The 19740-nt window shown below is 36.2% G+C and overlaps 1 protein-coding gene across 1 annotated transcript in view; it reads left to right on the top strand.

The window, feature by feature from the left end:
- The window catches only part of LOC116176263, an 82021-nt gene extending 68307 nt beyond the window's left edge, over positions 1 to 13714 (top strand). Inside the window, exons 3-4 of the mRNA XM_031494748.1 lie at positions 5834 to 6833; positions 12908 to 13714. Of these exons, the coding sequence (XP_031350608.1) occupies positions 5940 to 6833; positions 12908 to 13714 (1701 nt within the window). The 5' untranslated portion in view covers positions 5834 to 5939. The remainder of the gene's footprint in view (positions 1 to 5833; positions 6834 to 12907) is intronic.
- Positions 13715 to 19740: the final 6026 nt, after the last annotated feature.

Here is a 19740-nt window from a genome sequence, read left to right as displayed (position 1 = left end):
CACGGTCCCAAACACGTAAAACTGGACTTGTGATTCATTCGCGTCGATTTTACTGCTCGAAATAGCAATATTATATAGTAGATAGTTTCCGACCAATACTTATTTTCAAAGCAATCATCAAAGACATCTAGATATTTTGATCAATAAGTAATTTTTTCGTTCAGCGATTCCATTTTGTTGTAGAGTGGGGGCGGTGTACAATCCTGCTTTCATTCTCTCGACTTGTTATTCCGTATCCTGCACCTAGAGCCCTCCAGACACAATATTAAAATTATATTTAGAAATGTAATTCATTTGTCCTCCGTAAATTATTCCTATTGTGTCCTAATGTAGTTACATTTCTGTTTCTAACTAGATGCCTAGTTATGTCTCCTGAAAACTCTTCGGTGTTGAACTACAAGTTGGTATTGAATTAGTCGTTAAAGTTACACTTCAGAAATTTATTGTTAAAATTGAAGCGAATACTCGAAACTTTGCGAATGAAATTTGAAACTGGAACGTATTTTATTTACGAAACCATTGCAAAGCTTTAGATCCTTCTGTTCAAACAATCTTCTCTTCGCCGTTTAATGTTAGGAATGTGTACAACTTCAAAGGTAAGCTCTTGAGTGTAAAGTGGTGCCTTGACTTTAACCGCGAAGGTAAAATTTTCCCTCTCGAACAGAAACTTTCTTCATAATGTAACTAACTTAATTATCTTGTACTTACATTCACATTCCTTTTAAACTTTGTTATTCGTTATCCCTCGTTGTTTGAGCTTTTTGATCACAACACTTGAGATGAGCATATTACAAAGCTCTACTTTAATGAATTTTTGGCGAAATTTCAATTTCACAAATACACAGATCATTCGATCCCGACTGTTACGGAGCCTGAAGATTGTTTTAGGTTTTAGCTAATCGTTTGATTAATTACTTGTACAGATAAAAATTAAGGTAGGAATAACGGAACACTGAAAAAAGTCTCTTTTAATCTACCTTTAATCAATGTAAATTGATTCGCTTCAGCTGAAATTAATTGAATATAGGGGAGGGAAATTTTGCTTCCGCTAAGGTATAAATTTTTACCTTTAAAATGCTTTTTTCGTGATTTTTTCGCTGTTGGAAATGGAGTACGTTTTCTCTTAACGCAAATAACTTCATGTCATTTTTTAAATAATTATAAGATAGGAATTATAAACTTGTGTCAGAAGCAGTCTGTCAACGTTCAAAGTACGGGAAAATGTGGATATAATCAATGGGACCCCCCCTCGCGAAACATTAATTGATGCATTATAGGTTGATACAGGATAAAGGATAAAAGAAAGCGAAGGCACTGTGCTCAGCAGGAAAATTCATGGGATTTTGAGGGGATTTTATTGATTATGTACATGAAAAAGGACACTATAATTAACGAAGATGTTTAGAAAAAGACTATTAAAACCTTATATCTCCGTTCAGAATTTCTCTGATACGCGACAATTGCAGGGTGCACAAGGCTCAATAAGTTCGATGACTGTGGCTTCCCTTCGACGACTATCTTGCAACAGAGTCGTATAAAGAAGGATTCCCTTTTTAGAAATAAAATTTCAACTTTCTAAGTGAACTCAAAAATACTTTAGCAAAATAATTAACTGACCAACGGCTAGCTCTGGTAACATAATTTGTTTTAGCTGCAGAAGGTCTTAAGTTGTTTTATACTGTGTTCCTTAATTAGATTCGAATGCACTATCCTTTATTAAATAATTAACGCCTTTTTCAGTATGACATTCAATAATTAAGACAACCATTTTTCTACGGGAATTATGCTTAATTGCTTTTTTATATTGCGAACTGGTGATCTCAGAGCTGTGTAATTTTCTTATCAGCTATTTTTAGAACTAGAACAAAACAACAAAACTGAGATAGAATCATTCTGTTATCTACCACTCACCGGAGAGTAAGGCTTCCGAAGCCTGTTGAGAAAACAATGCGCCATAGAAATTTAAAAAAATCGCTGAGATTAATAATTGTCGTTATACGTTGGAGTAAGCAATTTAACGCTATGTTTGAACGAAATTCTGCATTCATACAAATTTACTCGATATTGCGGTAAGAGAAAATTCACAGCTCTAAGGTACATGAATCGATTTTCCGGCGCTCATTACTGGAAACTCTACGAAACTCATTTTACAAACTCAAAGTTTGGCGAATTGAATTAATGAAGCTTTAGGTGAAATAACGTTTGGCAGTTTTTGATGGATTATGATCAAGTAGGGCGTTACTTGTTAAGTACGTTCGAGTAGGTCTTTTGTTCTACTTACAATAAGTAGATTTCGTGCAACAGGAGACATCCTTGCATTAAACGGTACTAAAGGCACTCCTTGAAAGTTGGAGAAAAATACATCTGTGTAATTTCGGTTACTGTGTACATCTAATGGACAATCTTTCCACTCTCCAATCCGCGTGGGCGCGTTCTTAACGTAAGTGCCCAGGGAACCGAATACAAGGCTTAGTTTTAATCTGTTAACAATTTTTAATTGTAACTTCTACTCAAGGAAAGATTTCCAATTAAATTCGTGACGAGCGGTGCACATGTTTAGTTACAAAAAAATTTAACATTTTTTCAACTTTCCACATCACTCGCCTCCTGCAATTTGTTAGGCAATTTTTTCGCTTAACAATATCGCGGAACGTTGCCAGTTCGTTGAGCTTCGATAATATGAAAAAGAAATACACAAACACAAAAATGTTATTTATGTGTAAAATAAATCAAATTCTTTGAGGCTTGCATTGAAGTGTAACAAAGATCAAGATTTTTGGAAAGTGCGTTTTTCGTCCCTTCGCGATTTAATGCAAAGATACAAAGCTAGGGGTTGGAATTAGTTGCAAGCAAAATTATTGAAACTTATGGCGTAATCCACTGGAATTCAAATTCGTATTGTCCGTGGATGGAAACGCACTTTTCTCAAAGCTGTTTTTTTTTGCCAGGGCGTCGCCATCTTAATATTAACTGGCTGTCAGATAACGCCTAATGCGGTATACAAAAAAAATTAATAGTTCACACAGAAATTAAAAACGTTTTTTGCTCTTTACCTATATTGCTAGAGGAGGTTTGTAATTACATTCTTATATCTAAGTGGAACAATTTCTGTAAAAAGTGAACGTAGATAAGATTGTATTAGCAGCTCTATAATGGGGTTGATTTTATTTAATTTCTGGAAACCCTAAACGCTTATCAAAAATTTACGAGCACTTTAAAGTTTTTCGGGGAAACCGAGAGCCTTCTAGGTTTTTCTGAAGGAGTGGTACCACATAGTTCCAAAATGCAGCAGTTTACAGCACCTTTCCGTAGGTTTTTGAAATCCAGTCAAAGTTTTCCCTAGATTTTTAAGACTCCTTGTAGATCCTGGGAAATTTTAGAATGAGCTTCGAGAAACCCTAAACGCTTATCAAAATTTCACGAGCGCCTTTCAGGTTTTTTCGGGGAAACCGAGAGCCTTCTAGATTTTTCTGAAGGAGTGGTACCACATAGTTCCAAAATGCAGAAGTTTACAGCACCTTTCCATAGGGTTTAAAACCCAGTCAAAGTTTTCCCTAGATTTTTAAGACTCCTTGTAGATTCTGGGAAATTTCAGAATGAGTTTCGTGAAACCCTAAACGCTTATCAAAATTTCACGAGAGCCTTTAAGGTTTTTAGGGAAAACCGAGAGCTTTCTATGTTTTTCTGAAGGACTGGTACCACATAGTTCCAAAATGCAGCAGTTTACAGCACCTTTCCATAGGTTTTTGAAACCCATTCCAAGTTTTCCCTAGATCTTTAAGACTCCTGTAGATTCTGGAAAATTTCAGAATGAGTTTCGTGAAACCCTAAACGCTTATCAAAATTTCACGAGAGCCTTTAAGGTTTTTAGGGAAAACCGAGAGCTTTCTATGTTTTTCTGAAGGACTGGTACCACATAGTTCCAAAATGCAGCAGTTTACAGCACCTTTCCATAGGTTTTTGAAATCCAGTCAAAGTTTTCCCTAGATCTTTAGGACTCCTGTAGATTCTGGGAAATTTCAAAATGAGTTTCGAGAAATCCTAAACGCTTATCAAAATTTCACGAGAGCCTTTAAGGTTTTTCGGGAAAACCGAGAGCCCTCTAGGTTTTTCTGAAGGACTGGTACCACATAGTTCCAAACTGCAGCAGTTTACAGCACCTTTCCAAAGGTTTTTGAAACCCATTCAAAGTTTTCCCTAGATTTTTAAGACTCCTTGTAGATTCTGGGAAATTTCAAAATGAGTTTCGGGAAACCCTAAACGCTTATCAAAATTTCACGAGAGCCTTTAAGGTTTTTCGGGAAAACCGAGAGCCCTCTAGGTTTTTCTGAAGGACTGGTACCACATAGTTCCAAAATGCAGCAGTTTACAGCACCTTTCCATAGGATTTTGAAATCCAGTTCAAGTTTTCTCTGGATCTTTAAGACTCCATGTAGATTCTGAGAAATTTCAAAATGAATTTCTGGAAAACCTAAACGCTTATCAAATTTTTACGAGAGCCTTCTAGGTTTTTCTGAAGGAGCGGTACCACATAGTTCCGAAATGCAGCAGTTTCCAGCATCTTTCCATAGGTTTTTGAAACCCAGTCAAAGTTTTCCCTAGATCTTTATTACTCCTTGTAGATTCCGGGAAATTTCGAGATGAATTTCTGAAAAACCTAAACGCTTATCAAAATTTTACGAGCGCCTTTAAGGTTATTCGGAGAAACCGAGAGCCTTCTAGGTTTTTCTGAAGGAGTGGTACCAGATAACGGTCTAGGTTTTTGTTTTCTGGTTGTTACTTTTTAAAAATAGGAAGGGGGTACTGTAATAGTAGCTCTATAATGGGGTTGGTTTTTTAAATTGTTTTTCGGCGTAATTGAAATTTATAACCTCTTCAACGAATCATGGGGCACAAATAAGACTATTTTTTAAGGGAGTGCGTGATTGAGTTGCGATATGATCGCAATGAAATTCATCGAAAACATGAAATAAAAAGCAAGGCTGCAGATTTAAATGAGTACTATGACTCTTTGTACATCTTGAAATGGGCTGGGAGTGCCATTTTTGTGCGTGTGCTTTTTGTAAAGATAAATAGAAGTAATCGGCAGAAATTGGGGCAGTCGTGATACATTAAAGCCATTTGAACTTTGCTGTAATGTTTTTCAGAAGTTCAAAGCTTCATCGTAAAAAGGAATATTTACCTTTTATTGTTTTGCGGGTAACAAACTTGTTGTTCCCTTCGAACGGCACAAATTGGAAAAAAGATTTTTAGATCTATTTCACTTTCTAATTGATGGTTAATTATCTGTTGTTGGTACACATTCACGATGACGTTCTTCGTAACAAGGAAGTAAGAAGTTTCTATAAAAGCGTGTTCCTGAAAACTTTTAACAAACCCCTTGTCGGTACCGAAAAAACAAAAACCGACAGAAACTTTCCTCACGGCTTTAAAAAACAGCAGAGAAAGTTAGGTTGTACAACACCATACCATTAAAGAGAAAGGTTGGAATTGATTTCTGCAATCTATTATGTTGGCAAGTACGTGGTCTTTTATTTAAAGTACGAAAGTCTTGTTTAAGTAAAAGCTTTTTTGCAATCAATAATTCTTGTAAATAGAATTTATCCTGCAACACACGAAATCTACTCCCAAGCTTTCCAAACGACTTGACTAACACTAAATGAAATTAAATTAACTTGCCTTGACAACTGATTCCCGTAAGTTTATTATCAAAATTACCTCGTAATTTCTCGAAAGGAGGATAATTTCCGTAACGGCATTGTAGTAAATGATGATCAATTCTGTTTTCCTTTGGTAGGTGTATTTTGATTATAATGCGTTTATTTCTTTTCAGGCAATGGAGCTTAGAAGAAGAACGGCCATAATTCAAGAGTCGCAAGGACATTAAGTAAAGATATAAACGGGGTCGAATTTTCCCGTTATAACAAGCCGTATTTGCCATGGCGCCAGTTCTGCTTTTTCTGGCGACGCACATAGCTCTAGCCCTAAACTCAAATCGATACAGTGCGACCGAAAGTTCTATCAAGCAAAAATATGCTAATTACTTTCGACAAGAAATTACTCAGGCTGTGAATACGAGTTATACTAATGAGGGAACAATTTCTAGTACCTTACACGCAACAAATTTCAATTTCACTACTCCCAATTTTAAAGGTAACGACAAAGTTACGACCGCTTGGCCCAACAATACGCGAAACTACAAAACAACTTTCAATAGCACGCCAAACGCTGACATGTATATTAATTACAGTTTTAATAGGGAAAGTTCGTTACCGACCCCAAATGCGCCTACAGAAAGCTCGAGGTCATTTAAAAACGGTGAGCGGTTAACTTCCAGCGAGACTAATGGACATAATTTAACTAAGCCCTTAAAAAGCAGAAGGTTCGCGAACGTTTCCTCCAGCAAGTCAGTCAACCAAAAAACCGTCGCAGTTAACGAAGTGATGATACTAACGGACCATTCTAATTTAATAAAGGTTGAGAATTCGGAAAACTTTGTAACTGACATAAATAATACCACAAGTGCTTCGTTTTCCTACGCGCCTGAGCCAGGAGAAAACTTGCAAACTAATTTCGTCCTGGGAGATGAAGCTGAATTATTAACTAACGCTGAGAGCCGCACGACGATGTCCCCTTTTACATATCTTAATATTAAGAATACCAAAGATAGCCAATCGGTTACGAAATCTAACGTAATTAAGAGAGGGAGTTTCGTAAGTCCATCTATTGTTCAAGACGTGGGGACAACGGAAACATCAGCTGCAACCGTTGCGAAGAGGCAATCAGGGAGTATCCGACCGACATCATTTGTTCGAGAGGACTTTTTTAACGAGGTAAGGGTGATACGTACAATTGAAGTGGTCGGTGTTCTAGTTAAAAAGGGAAATAAGTCATTTGCCAAGAGATTTAGACTATTTACGTTGACGTTCTGTCATTCGTTGAAACATAATTTAATACTGTTTTCCATAATTTTGACACCCTGCACTTCTTTCTACCAATCTAGTCACAATTAAAATCTTGTGGAGTAGCGGTGCTCATCTTGACAGACCCTTTCAGGCACAATCGAGCGCTTTCAACTTTCCGAAGTTTAAACTTTCTATACGAAATTGCAATTTTATTCAGGGAGATCGAAATCCTAAAAAATCGCCCTTAAAGAATTCACCCCGAAAAATTCGCCCCGGAATATTGTGTGCAATGGTGTGCACCACCCCTCAAAACATGACGAAACCTCAAAGAAACAAAAAAACCAATCACTTAATAACATTAGTGTACAGCACGTACACGCTCTTTAACCCGTCGTTGCTTGTACAGCGATACGGGGATACTGCCGCTTTCAGCTCAACATCATTCCGCTCTCTTCTTTATTTTTCCTATTTATCCAAATACCACTTCCACTAAATCGCCATAATCACATCCCTGTCAGTTTCGGATGTAACGCCAATAAGGAGTGTTTAGGATGTCCCCTCTTACGCCGATATTTCCCTAATTCATCTTCAATGTTTTGAAAAACCCCACTTTGAATCTACTGAGGATTTTTTGGAGCACCCTCTCCCTCAGTTGTCAAATTTTGATCATTTTAGTAAAAAATTTAATTGGTTCGTGAATCTATGAGATTGTCATCATTTTAATATAACGTTTGATTCATTTTTAATAGTTACAATCCCCACTCTGAATTTACCCGAGACTTTAAGCCCCCCCCCCCCCAACCTTGCCAAATGTTCAAATGTCGGTATCAAATTCTGATCTGACTCTTAAGTAAAAAATGCGATCCTCCTTTAATGAGTTATTAAAAAAACTTTACTCTGGGTGTACTTCATCCTTTCAGTTGCCAAATTTGTTAAAATATCGATCTTTGAAGGGTTTTGTAAGCTCTCCTCCCCCCCCCCCTCTTTATCTCAAAACGACCAGATAAATTCTTACAATTTATTTAAACAAACCTACAGGAATTATAAAATTGAACCAACAAATTAAGTAATTAAGAACAAAGCTGAACACTAACGTTACAAATTCAGATGAAATAAATCAATTCCGTGATTATTTCTAATAAAATCCTGCAGATTTAAATTAAGTCAGAACATTCACACATACAGGGTGCCCCTTTCTCATGTTCGGCATTATTCGAACCTAAACTATTGTAACGGAAACGCTCCAGACATGACGTCGCCTTTGGCGCTCTGGAATTTTCTACGCGCGCGATCGTGGAATTTGTATAAGAACATTCGAGACTATCCGGTAATTACGCGAGTGTTCTGGACTTACATTGCTTGCGTGTATAAATGGTTGCGGACCGAACATCGCAAGCAGTTTTACTACCGAACGAGATCGAGTACGTATGAAACATCGAGCGCGGAAATATAAATTGCGAAGTGTGTGATATAAATAGTCGATATAAATTGTACGGTTTTTATAGTGTTTTAGTTTTGTTTAATAAATATTGATATAAATCGAACCCGAATTTATAAATCACGTTACATTGGTATCAGAAGTGGGATTAATTAAATTAATTAAAAGTAAGATTAAATTAAGTGCTTGTGCTTGTGTATGCCTGTAACAAGATCTGCTGCCGCTAAAATGGAAGAAACGATGCTCGAGTTGCTCCAGCAAATCCAAAATGGCCAACAGGTGTTGCAACAAGAAATGAAAAGCAACCAAGAGAAGTTGGAAGAAAATTCTAGAAATTTTGAAGAGAAGTTCGAGAAAATGGAAGAAAATCCTAGAAATATTCAAGAGAAGTTCGAGAAGATGGAGGAAAATTCTAGAAAGATTATCGAAGAAGTCTCTAAATCAATTGAAGAAAAAGTTGAAGATAGAATTACGGAAGTTTCCAAAACATTTAAAGCAACATTCGTTGCGATTGAGCACAAGTATGAAGAGCTGCGCGAGCAATTCTTGCGACTGACTACGGAAGAGCGTACTAGTAGTGCCCCAGATGAATTACTGATGGACCGTCTTCTTGAGGTGCCACAGCCTACTCATTACAAGAAGGTCGACCCAGGAACAAATACAAGAGTAGAAGGCGACGTTCAGCAAGCCCGAGTAAAGCCACCTACTTTTGATGGTAAGATTCCTTGGACCACGTACGTTCGACAGTTTGAAGCAGCGGCTGCGGCAAATAAATGGACTCTTCAAGACAAAACTACAGCCCTTATTCTTGCTCTGAGAGGAGATGCTCTGGATGTGTTGCGGACCATCCCCGAGGATCAACAGAACTTCCAACAAATAGTAGCGCGACTCGAAATGCGATATGCCGGATCCAACAACAACGAAGAAGTTAGAGGTATTCGAGAAGAAGAACGCAGCTTTGGGATCGAGCCAAACTTTAACGATTTCATGTCAAATTACGCCCAGCGGAAGAATGCTCGATTTGGCGTTACTCAGGAAATTTGTCAAAATATTTTTGAGCTTCCGGTTAACGTTTCCATCGCCCATTGTGTCGCCGAAGACCTTCGCATGGGTAGAGGTATAGCTTCCGTATTCCGGAAAAGATTTGGAAGAATAGACGAGTTGATAAAGCAAAGACCACGAGTGGGTAAAGTACTGTGCTTGGAAGATAGTCAACGCTCTTTGTTCTACTTGGTTTCAAAGAAAACGTCAGAAGGCAAACCCACCTATGAAAACCTCTGGTCTGCTTTAAAAAGCTTAAAGAAACTCATGGCATACTATGACATAAATAGCTTGGCGATCCCGAAGATTGGATGTGGTTTAGATGGGTTGGACTGAAAAATAGTGTGAACCATGATCGAAGTGATTTTTAGAAACACTAGCGTTCGAATTACAGTATGCTGCTTCAACCCACAGGGGACGACCCTCCGCAAAACTGTGGACTGTTACTTTTTCAAGAAAGGTGTTTGTCGAGCAGGCTCTGACTGCAGATTCCGACACGAGGCATTAAAAAGTAATACTAACGCAGTTTCTGAACGAGACGTCCAGAATTAAGAAGGGGACAGTGTAACGGAAACGCTCCAGACATGACGTCGCCTTTGGCGCTCTGGAATTTTCTACGCGCGCGATAGTGGGATTTGTATAGGAATATTCCAGACTTATCCGGTAATTACGCGAGTGTTCTTGACTTACATTGCTTGCGTGTATAAATGGTTGCGGACCGAACATCACAAGCAGTTTTACTACCGAACGAGATCGAGTACGTATGAAACATCGAGCGCGAAAATATAAATTGCGAAGTGTGTGATATAAATAGTGGATATAAATTGTACAGTTTTTATAGTGTTTTAGTTTTGTTTAATAAATATTGATATAAATCGAACCCGAATTTATAAATCACGTTACACTATGTCCATTTGACGTTTAACAATATATTTGATAGTGATAGCGACAGCAAATTTCCGGGGCAAAACGTTCCGTGCACGAATTTTCCGGGAGCCAATATTTCGGGCGAATTTTTCTGCGCCAAATCCTTCAGGAGCATATCTTCTTGGGGGCGCATACTTCGGGGGCGAATTTACCGCACACAACTCTAATAAACGAAATGTCGCGTTTAAAATTGCAAAGATCTTAAAGGGTTCTAAAAACCAGAGATTCGTGGTGCCAAGAAAATTATGGTGCAATTTCTGGACGTCAGGAATCTATCTACTTGTCCAGGACTTCCTAAGACACCTTTCTTCCTGCCAGCTGCTTACTTTTGCCCAGGAATTCTGAAGGTAGTATCTGTCTACTTTGCAATACACATTCTCCTGTAGTCACAGTGTCCCACATGAATGGTTTTTGCTATAAATATCCGTTTATTAAATGCATCTTACTAATTTTCTCTTTGTTTTTTCAAAAGGATCCCACCATTCTTTCATCCCCAAAATCTTTTTTCTTGATTTGCTCCACCTACTGCTTAAATACTGCTATTTAAAATTCTTGACAAATGATTCAAAATCCTATCCTTAAAATATACCCTGAAATGTGCAACTCATAAATTATAATTTTCTTTGAACTTCTAAATTTCCTCCCGTACAAAACTTCTAATCTACTTCAGCCTCGCTCATCAGACGCCTTGAGCTTGCATGCTACAAATCCACACCATGTATGTGTCCTTACGCAGTTCGCGAATTTATTTCATCGTAAAGCTTATCTGTACCTGAAAATTGTACTCCTATAAAGGCATAATAATAGGTAGTTCGTTAGTAGTTAGCTTGTAGCAGTGTAGTCAGAGCTGGGCAGTATTCGATTTTGTAAATACTTTTTAGTATTCAAATCCTTTAAAGTATTCAAATACTTTGTAATTATATACTTTTATGGAAGCAGTATTTGTATTTGTAACTCAAATACTTTCACAAATATTTAGTATTCGAATACTTCGCAAAGTATTTGGATACTTCGTAAAGTATTCGAATACTTCGCAAGGTATTTGAATACTTTGAGAAGTATTCGAATACTTCGCATAGTATTTGAATACTTAACCTTCCTTTTTTACCAAAAATCGACTGCACCAAAATTTCTCGGGAAAACACTTTTTCTTATTAATTTTGGTGCGTAGAATCGGGGCTCAAAACAATTCGACTTTTTCAATCAGACTTCTCAATCAAAAGTTATAGACTAGAAACCAATTTCGAAAAAAAATTCAAAGGGCTGTAACTTTTGATCTAGTAGCCCAATCTTCAAACTGTTTGAAATTATGGATTCTACGGGCCAAATTCTATAAGAAAATGTTTTCCCGGTCGATCTCAGACAATTTTTTTTTCCGGCCTCAAAAAAAGGCAGTACTTTTAAGTTATTCAAAAATTTGAGAACAATTTAGAAATGTTAGAAATGTCACAAAATCAAATATAAAAATCCGATACAACTGAATACCGAACGATCCTGGAGTGAAACTTTTTGACTCGATAGTCTACGCAACTTAAAACAATAGGGACCTTTCTTATATGTATCCTTAAGACCATGTGTACCAATTTTCAAAGCGATCGCACGTTTCTAAACAAGTTATCATGCACACGGACAAACGGATGGTCAAAAATGGATCTGTTCCAAAATCGCTAGGATTAATTTCAGAAAGGCGTACGTATCATGTGCACGACGCTTTGAAAACTGGTACACGTATTCTTAAGGATATAACTGGTATAAGAAAGGTCCTGGTAGGTACCTCCTATATAATAATATAATAATAATATTACGCTTTTACTCCCCTTAAATTTGTATATAACAATAGAAATATAAAAAAAACTAACCCCATACAAAGTATAACTTGATTTTTTAAGTAGTATTAAAACTTTTATCTATACTGCATTCATTATAAGAAGGTAGTAGATGGCGCTGTGTTTGAAGATAAACACACACGGGAAAAATATAAAACGGCACCAAATTATTGTAAAGCAGAAATATCCAGCACTGCAAGCAGAAATAAATCTTTGACATTAACAGTTAATGACACTTCCAACAGTTTAGATGGCAACAGAAACTACCAGCTTGCAAAATTCGCCACTCGTTTTATGTTTCAGCGTAATACTGACTTGTGTTTTAACCAATCATATTGAAGGTCAAAGCTTCCCTATGCTTTCTACCGCTACCTTCTTAAAATGAATACAGTATAGTATACTATTTTAAATTTTTAATGTATTTGAGTGACAAGTATTTGAATACTTTTTACTGTATTCGAATACTTTTCAAAGTAAGGTAATGAAATACTTTTCAAGTATAGTATTCGAATACCTTTGATAGTATTAGAATACTTTTGAAAGTATTCCAATACATTCTAAAGTATTTGAATACTTATTTTTTAAAGTATTTGAATACTTTTCAATGTATCTGTATCTAGTATTCGCTTGTGCTGGACGTAAAAGTATTTAGTATTCAAATACCTTTGATTTGTGTAAAGTATTTACTATTTACCTAGTATTCAAATACTTTTTGAAAGTATTCTGCCCAGCTCTGAGTGTAGTGGTATTGAACCGAAATACTGTTTCAGGTGGGTACCACGTCACTTTCGGTCACAACTGAAAGCCAAACTCTCCCAATCGACGTCGTTGTGGGTAAAGATAGTGAGATCACTCCCGGTCCCAAAATATCGAAATCAACACAAGAAACAGCGGAAACGTCGACATTTCCGGCTATTTTAACAGAAACGAATCCGAAGTTAAACTTCGCATCGAGTATTTCAACATCCACATCTAGAGAAATTTACAACGGCAAAAGTGAACGGTTGGACGATGAAAATCCCGAGGATCCCGCGGGTTACGGTGACTACGGCGAACTTTCCACCGCGACCACATTAGAAGGTAACGATAAAGTGATTGTGACTACCGAATCTTTCGACGGCGAAACGGTCGATTTAAATAGTAATGATAATGCGATAAAAATGTCGTCGGAGTTTCCGTGGCCTGTAAAGAAGGAGGCGGTAGTGGAAGGTGATTTGGTGTTGGGTGGTTTAATGATGGTGCACGAACGTGAGGATACCGTTACTTGTGGGCCTATTATGCCTCAAGGAGGCATTCAGGCGCTCGAAGCGATGCTCTATACATTAGATCGTCTAAATGAAGCTCCGACCTCGCTTCTCCCTAATATTACCTTAGGGGCGCACATCTTAGATGACTGCGATAAAGACACTTACGGTCTCGAAATGGCTGTTGACTTCATTAAAGGTAAGCTTTCCTTAGTTAATTTCTTGCGTGACCAATTTAAAAGAGCCCATTACGGTTGCGACTACGGAAATAGGGCCTACACTCCTCTCTCATTAATCGGCCCAGACAATCAAAATCTGCTTATAGAAACCTAATTACTGTCTCTGTACACGCGAAAATAACCCTGAATATCGGAGGTATAGTGCATATTTACTAATTATTTTGCAATATAATATCAGATTAGCGAAGTTTATTAGAATAGCATAATTTTCAAGTCTATAGAGAGCTCATAAATCACCGAGCTTTATCTTAAAGGAAAATTATTCTAAGCAGGGTTTTATTACCAACAGCGGCGGCAATTTGGATAGTTTCTATCAATGTTTATTTCGAATGTGAAGAGGGAAATTACTACCCTTGTGTAGCCAAGCGAAAAGCTACATATTTCCATCGTTTTCGCTAAGAGTATTATAGGTACAAACGAAATAATAAGATTACAGGAACTATAACGTTATACATGCGCCAAACTTATGGCTTTAATTATAACAAATAGGTTTACTAATTTTCCAAAAAAGAAGATATTAAAGCTCTCTGGTGTGGCCCTTTTCATGAGACACTTTAAAAGTTTCTCTACGATTACATGAAAATTTGTAATCAAAAAATGTATAATCTTTCAACCGTGGCAAATGATTAATCAGGTGTTCTAATACAATTGAGCAACGACTGCGCAGATATTAACGAAATATTGTTATCTATACGATACCACTCACAACGGTCAATTTGTATTACCTAAAACATATTTAGTTAACTTCTAAATCTGTGGGCGTGGGTGCGTGTTTTTCTACTGTGTAATGGACTGGGGTGAAATCTTGTACTTGGAAGTAACCTGCTTCATCCCAAGAGATCCAGATTTGTAGAAGGTAAAAATATTGCAGTTTTCTTACTTTGCATATCCTGGTGGAGTATTAAATTCCAGACATTACACTACCGCCCAAAAGTATTCAGCCATCCAGTTATTGGCCGATAAAAAGGAAATTGGATGAAATTTAAAAGTTTATTCACTGTATGTATAAACCTAATTATCGCCTTACCGTTCATTCGTTGTTTGTAACCCTTTTTCTGAAGAAAATCTTGACCATTTAATGCAAACTACTTTCTTCAGTTTTACTCTCGATACCCAGCTGACCAGCTGAAATAATTTAAATTTTGGAGTTGTCTGAAATAGAACAACCGAATGCAATGTTTATTCGTCAATCTTACTTGATTCATCTGCCTTTATTAAACCTGTAGAGAAGTTCAAATGCAAAAAAAAAACCATTTCTGGTAAGTTTTAATCAATAACATTGTAGTTCACTATGCGGAGCAGTGGCGTAAAAGATTTTATCGTTTTAAATGGTCCCTTTGGGTCCAAATAACTTGTATTTGAAGAGTGCACACCAATTTTTTCCCGGCACAACTTTTGGCAGCCAAAAAACCTCAAAATGTTTTTCGCTTAATTTCGAAAACGGTTCATATTTTATGAATAACACTTCTTTAGTAAATTAAACAAAACAATTCTGCGTCGATCAAAAGATGAACAAACAAAATCGCTCCAATAGAAAATATTTCGATCAAAGAAATCCCTTAAGCTCCCCGCCAATTCCTGGAGATCCACGGAAATCCCTGAAATCGGATAAAATTCCTTATAAATCCTCAGAAATTCTTTCGAAATCTTCTTAAGTTCTTCCCCATACTTGCTTTTTACACTCCATTCCAATACTTTACTCATACCACCGCTTTCATATAGAAAAACCTACGCTTCGTCGAGCACCTTCTCACAGGTATTATAAATTAATAACAATATTTGCGATTGTTATATTTCAAATATTGCGTGGGAATATTGAGCAAGGCAATTAGAAGCTAGTTTATTTTTGAAAGAGCCAAAGAAAGCTAGGGAATATGCATGTAATTTTTTTAATTTTTTAATCGCTTTTTTACATCGTTCTAACATAGTAAAAAGTGTAAACACTGGTACAACAATTCAATTTAACTTGTAAAATAATATTCAAAACGTTGACTTTATTCGGTGTGTTTAAACGCCGCCACATTTTCAGCGGGCCTTGAATGATGTCACAAGCCACGACCAATATTTGTTTACTTTTACTGTTGATTTATTTAAACAGATTTTCAATTGTAATAGCTATTCAGACCATGGAAAAAGCTAAAAAAAACATTTCATAGGTATTGCCTTGTACATATTTTAAGTGCAAAAACACTATTAGAAATATTCCCGATAAAGTGTATTTTGCAGTTCCAAATGGACGACTCCCAGAGCGTTCTCATTTTCTCAATTTTTTTACAGTTAGTGAATCCTAAAACAACCTTTTTCAACAATTGTGCCGTTGATTTCCAAAATACAAGACATGTAAATCTATAATAGGGGATTGGAAAGCTCTCGGAAAGACCTACATTTAAAAAAATACGTCCAAATCCCAGTTCACGACTTCGGATTCTTAAAGGTGCCGTTTTCCTCGAAGCGGCTGGCATTAGCGGCCCAATATCGCCCAAACTGTAATTTGACTGCACTAAGTACTTATGAATATTGACACAACAAATGCGATCGCGTGGCATTTGACGTCACTTCCATTCGTCCAATAGTGAAGCGTTTCGCAAATTTGAATTTCATTCGCTTATTTTGCACTTTTGAATTAACATTTTTAGCAATTAAAAACCAAAACCAACAATAAATATTCGCTGGAGAAAGAATCAAGTAAATTTAAACCATATGCATATTCCCTATTGGAAAGTCAGATTTTGACTTTTTCAAGGTGAGGACGAAAATGAATTTAGAACACAATCACATGGGTTAAAAAATTGTAGTTCATATTTTATCAGGAACGACTTCATTCGGTACGGCAAAACAATTATTGAAAGGTAAAAGTGACCGCACGTGCAGATAAGCGCATCAGGTGATTTATCTCTACCTACTTACGTTACCGCCCCTCCATCTAAAATATAACTTATGATCAAATAATTCGATCGTGTTAACGCGAAGTGCAGTGCATATTGTGCGGAATGGTCTCCAAAAATTGCAAAAGGTTCGATGGAGAGTGCCCAGTATCGAAAGCAAGAAAGCTAAGGGTGAATTTTGACAAGCGCAGATTAGGTACCGCGTATATTGCTGTAAGTAATTTGGACTTTTTCATTTAAACAATACAATGCAAAATGATTTAGTGTGACTAATTTTGTGTATGGAAATTTACCTCCACGCATGTAACTGCCGCTAGTTTCAATCAATTATTTTCCAAATCAAAAATTTATACACGACAATTACAATCATCTTATCTATCCAAGTCTAAAATTGGAAACACATATGTAGTCTATTGCGTCGGCGGCGTCGGCATTTTAAACAGGTGTTTAGAAGTCCGTTGATAATTTCGTTCTTAACAAAAACCGCACTTGCCTTTTTATTAGATTTAATAATAATTGTCACAGAGTTTACTCAGTTTGAATTAATTTGATACGAGTGAACCAAATACCTTCGCAAAATGAAATGTGTTGAAATCGAGCAACTCAAGATTATTTTGTTACCTCGTGCCTAAAAACTGTACGAAAAGGGTGACTAGCAATTTCATTCTTTCTCTCTGTATTCATGTTATATCCGGGTCCTTATTATAGGCATTTAATTGGTCCAAAAATTCATTCAATATATCTTCGTATTCACAAACTTCTTTTAGAATTGAATAATCGAATAGTGGATTTCCATTTTTCGCATATTCAGACCAGATAATTTTGTCTTGAATTTACCTTGAATTATTACCTCTTGCGTGAGTGTTTATTATTGGTATTTGTCTCCATGACAAATGGCTGAAAAAAGTTTGATTGGCTGACCTCTGTCAATATGAAATATTAAATGTGTATTAATTAAATGTATTTATTTTTAATTCATATGAGTTATGTAAAGCAGTCAATTATGTCCTGGGGCGTAATGAAAGGGCATAATGGACTGTGAACTCATTATGCTCTCTGGCGCCCTGTCAAATATATTAAAAAAGATACTACTTGATTCGTATGAAGCACTTTATGTTGTGCGAACAATAATCATTACATTTGTATCACCCAAGAGGACACCACACTGACTGTTCTACCACTTAACCCCATTCTATCGGTCTTTTAATACCTACTCTACCACAAATGGCAGAATTGTGTATTTGGTAACATATATTACTAATAGTTTTACAATTAAAGTGTAGCGATGATATTTCCATGTGAACTTATGATCAACTTTGTAACCCAAAAATCCGATACAACTGAAAACCTATCGAACGATCCTCCAGATCTTCCTAATAATCCTTAATTAAAACGTTGCATTTCTTTTTAGCGCATTTCCACAAAAATTTAAAAAAAATGCGCTATTGTGGCCACTTTGTCCGTCCGTCCGTCCGCCCTCTCGTTTTGCGACGCTACTAGTTCTTTATCTTAAGAGCTATTGTTCTACTTTTTTCGCTATTTGGTTCGTTATGGTGTCGAGTTTTGCAACAAGGAAGGAATTTTTTCTGTACCGCTTACAAAAAAAGTTATTGTAAAAAAAAAACAAAAAACCGTTTTTTACATGGTCCATAATTTTACACTTTTGCCGTTTATTAACGATCCTAGAGATCGTTTATAATTTTGTATTGCTGTCTGTCGTCTGTCTGTTGGTCTGTCCGTCTGTTTCTTTGTCTGTCTGTCCGTGTATCTGTCCGTGTAAACGATAACTTTGTTTAGAAATGTCCGATCGCTTTTACATCTCCGTTAGTTATTAACTGAATTGCATGAAATTCAATATGGGCATAGCTTTAGCCATATAATACGCAATGCCAAAAGTTGAGTCGAATCGATTCAAAATTCACCGTGCCCTTTTCGCATCTCGACCATTTATAAACCGAATTGCAAACTTTTTTAATTATAAAAGTATTTAAATGAAATGTGATACATAGGTGCTTGGAATAAAGGAAAATCTAGCGACAGTTTCAAAATTTTATTTTGCGCATGCGCAGTGCCAACTTTTTTATCTATGGAAGCATTTAAGTGAAATTTGATACTTAGGCGCTTGGAACAAAGGAAAATCTTACATTAGTTTCAAAATTTAGGTTTGCGCATGCGCAGTTCCAACTTTCTTATTTAGAAAAGCATTGAAATGAAATTCTTCTCATAAACTGAAATTGAAGTAGCACGTCAACAATGGATTGCCCATGTATCTCTCATATTTGTGGCCGGATTTTTACGATTTTAACAGAAGTTGCATCTTACAAATGGGAAATGAATGCAAGTGGAAATGCCCTTTATGTAAATCGTTTACGATTACTTTTTAACTTGTTACTTATTCCGAGAATTATCCTTTCTCATAAAAAACTTTTTTAAATAATGTATAAATTGTTTAAACGATAAAAATAAAACTTGGGTACAAATTTAGTCCTTAATTCATAGTTTTTGATGCGACTAATAAAATTTCAATCGGAAAAAGTGGGGGTGCTAGTTTGATTTCTAGTTGTCACCCCCATCTTAGAATCGGTTTTCCGGCGGAACCAAGCGGGTAGAAATTCTAATTTTGTTAGGTACAAATTAGTCTTTAATTTATACGTTCCATTTCTCTTTATTAATTATGAGAATGTCCTTTTTTAGTGAAAAATAAATTATTTAAATAATGTATAAATTGTTTAAACAATGAAAATCTCACTTGGGTACAAATTAGTCGCAAATTCATAGTTTTTAATGCCACTAATAAAATTTCAATCGCAAAAAGTGGGGTGCTAGCTTGATTTCTAGTTAGCACTCCCCTCTTAGAATCGGTTTTATGGCGGAACCAAGCGGGTACAAATTAGTCTTTAATTTATACGTTCCATTTTTTTGTATTAATTGCCCTTTTTTTAGTAAAAAAGAAATTGTTAAGTAATGTATAAATTGTTATAATGAAAATCTAACTTGGATATAAATTAGTCTTTAATTCATAGTTTTTGAAGCGACTAATAAAATTTCAATCGAAAAAAGTGGAGGTGCTAGCTTGATTTTTTAGTTAGCACCCCCCACCTTAGAGTCGGTTTTCAGGCGGAACCAAGCGGGTACAAATTCTAATTTTGTGGGTACATATTAGTCTTTATACGTTCCATTTCTTTTTATTAATTATGAGAATTGCCCTTTTTTTAGTAAAAAATAAATTGTTTAA

This window comes from Photinus pyralis, unplaced genomic scaffold, assembly GCF_008802855.1.
Source record: "Photinus pyralis isolate 1611_PpyrPB1 unplaced genomic scaffold, Ppyr1.3 Ppyr1.4_LG7, whole genome shotgun sequence".
Classification (NCBI taxonomy): Eukaryota; Metazoa; Arthropoda; class Insecta; order Coleoptera; family Lampyridae; genus Photinus; species Photinus pyralis.
This window is presented reverse-complemented; position numbering and strand designations above follow the sequence as displayed.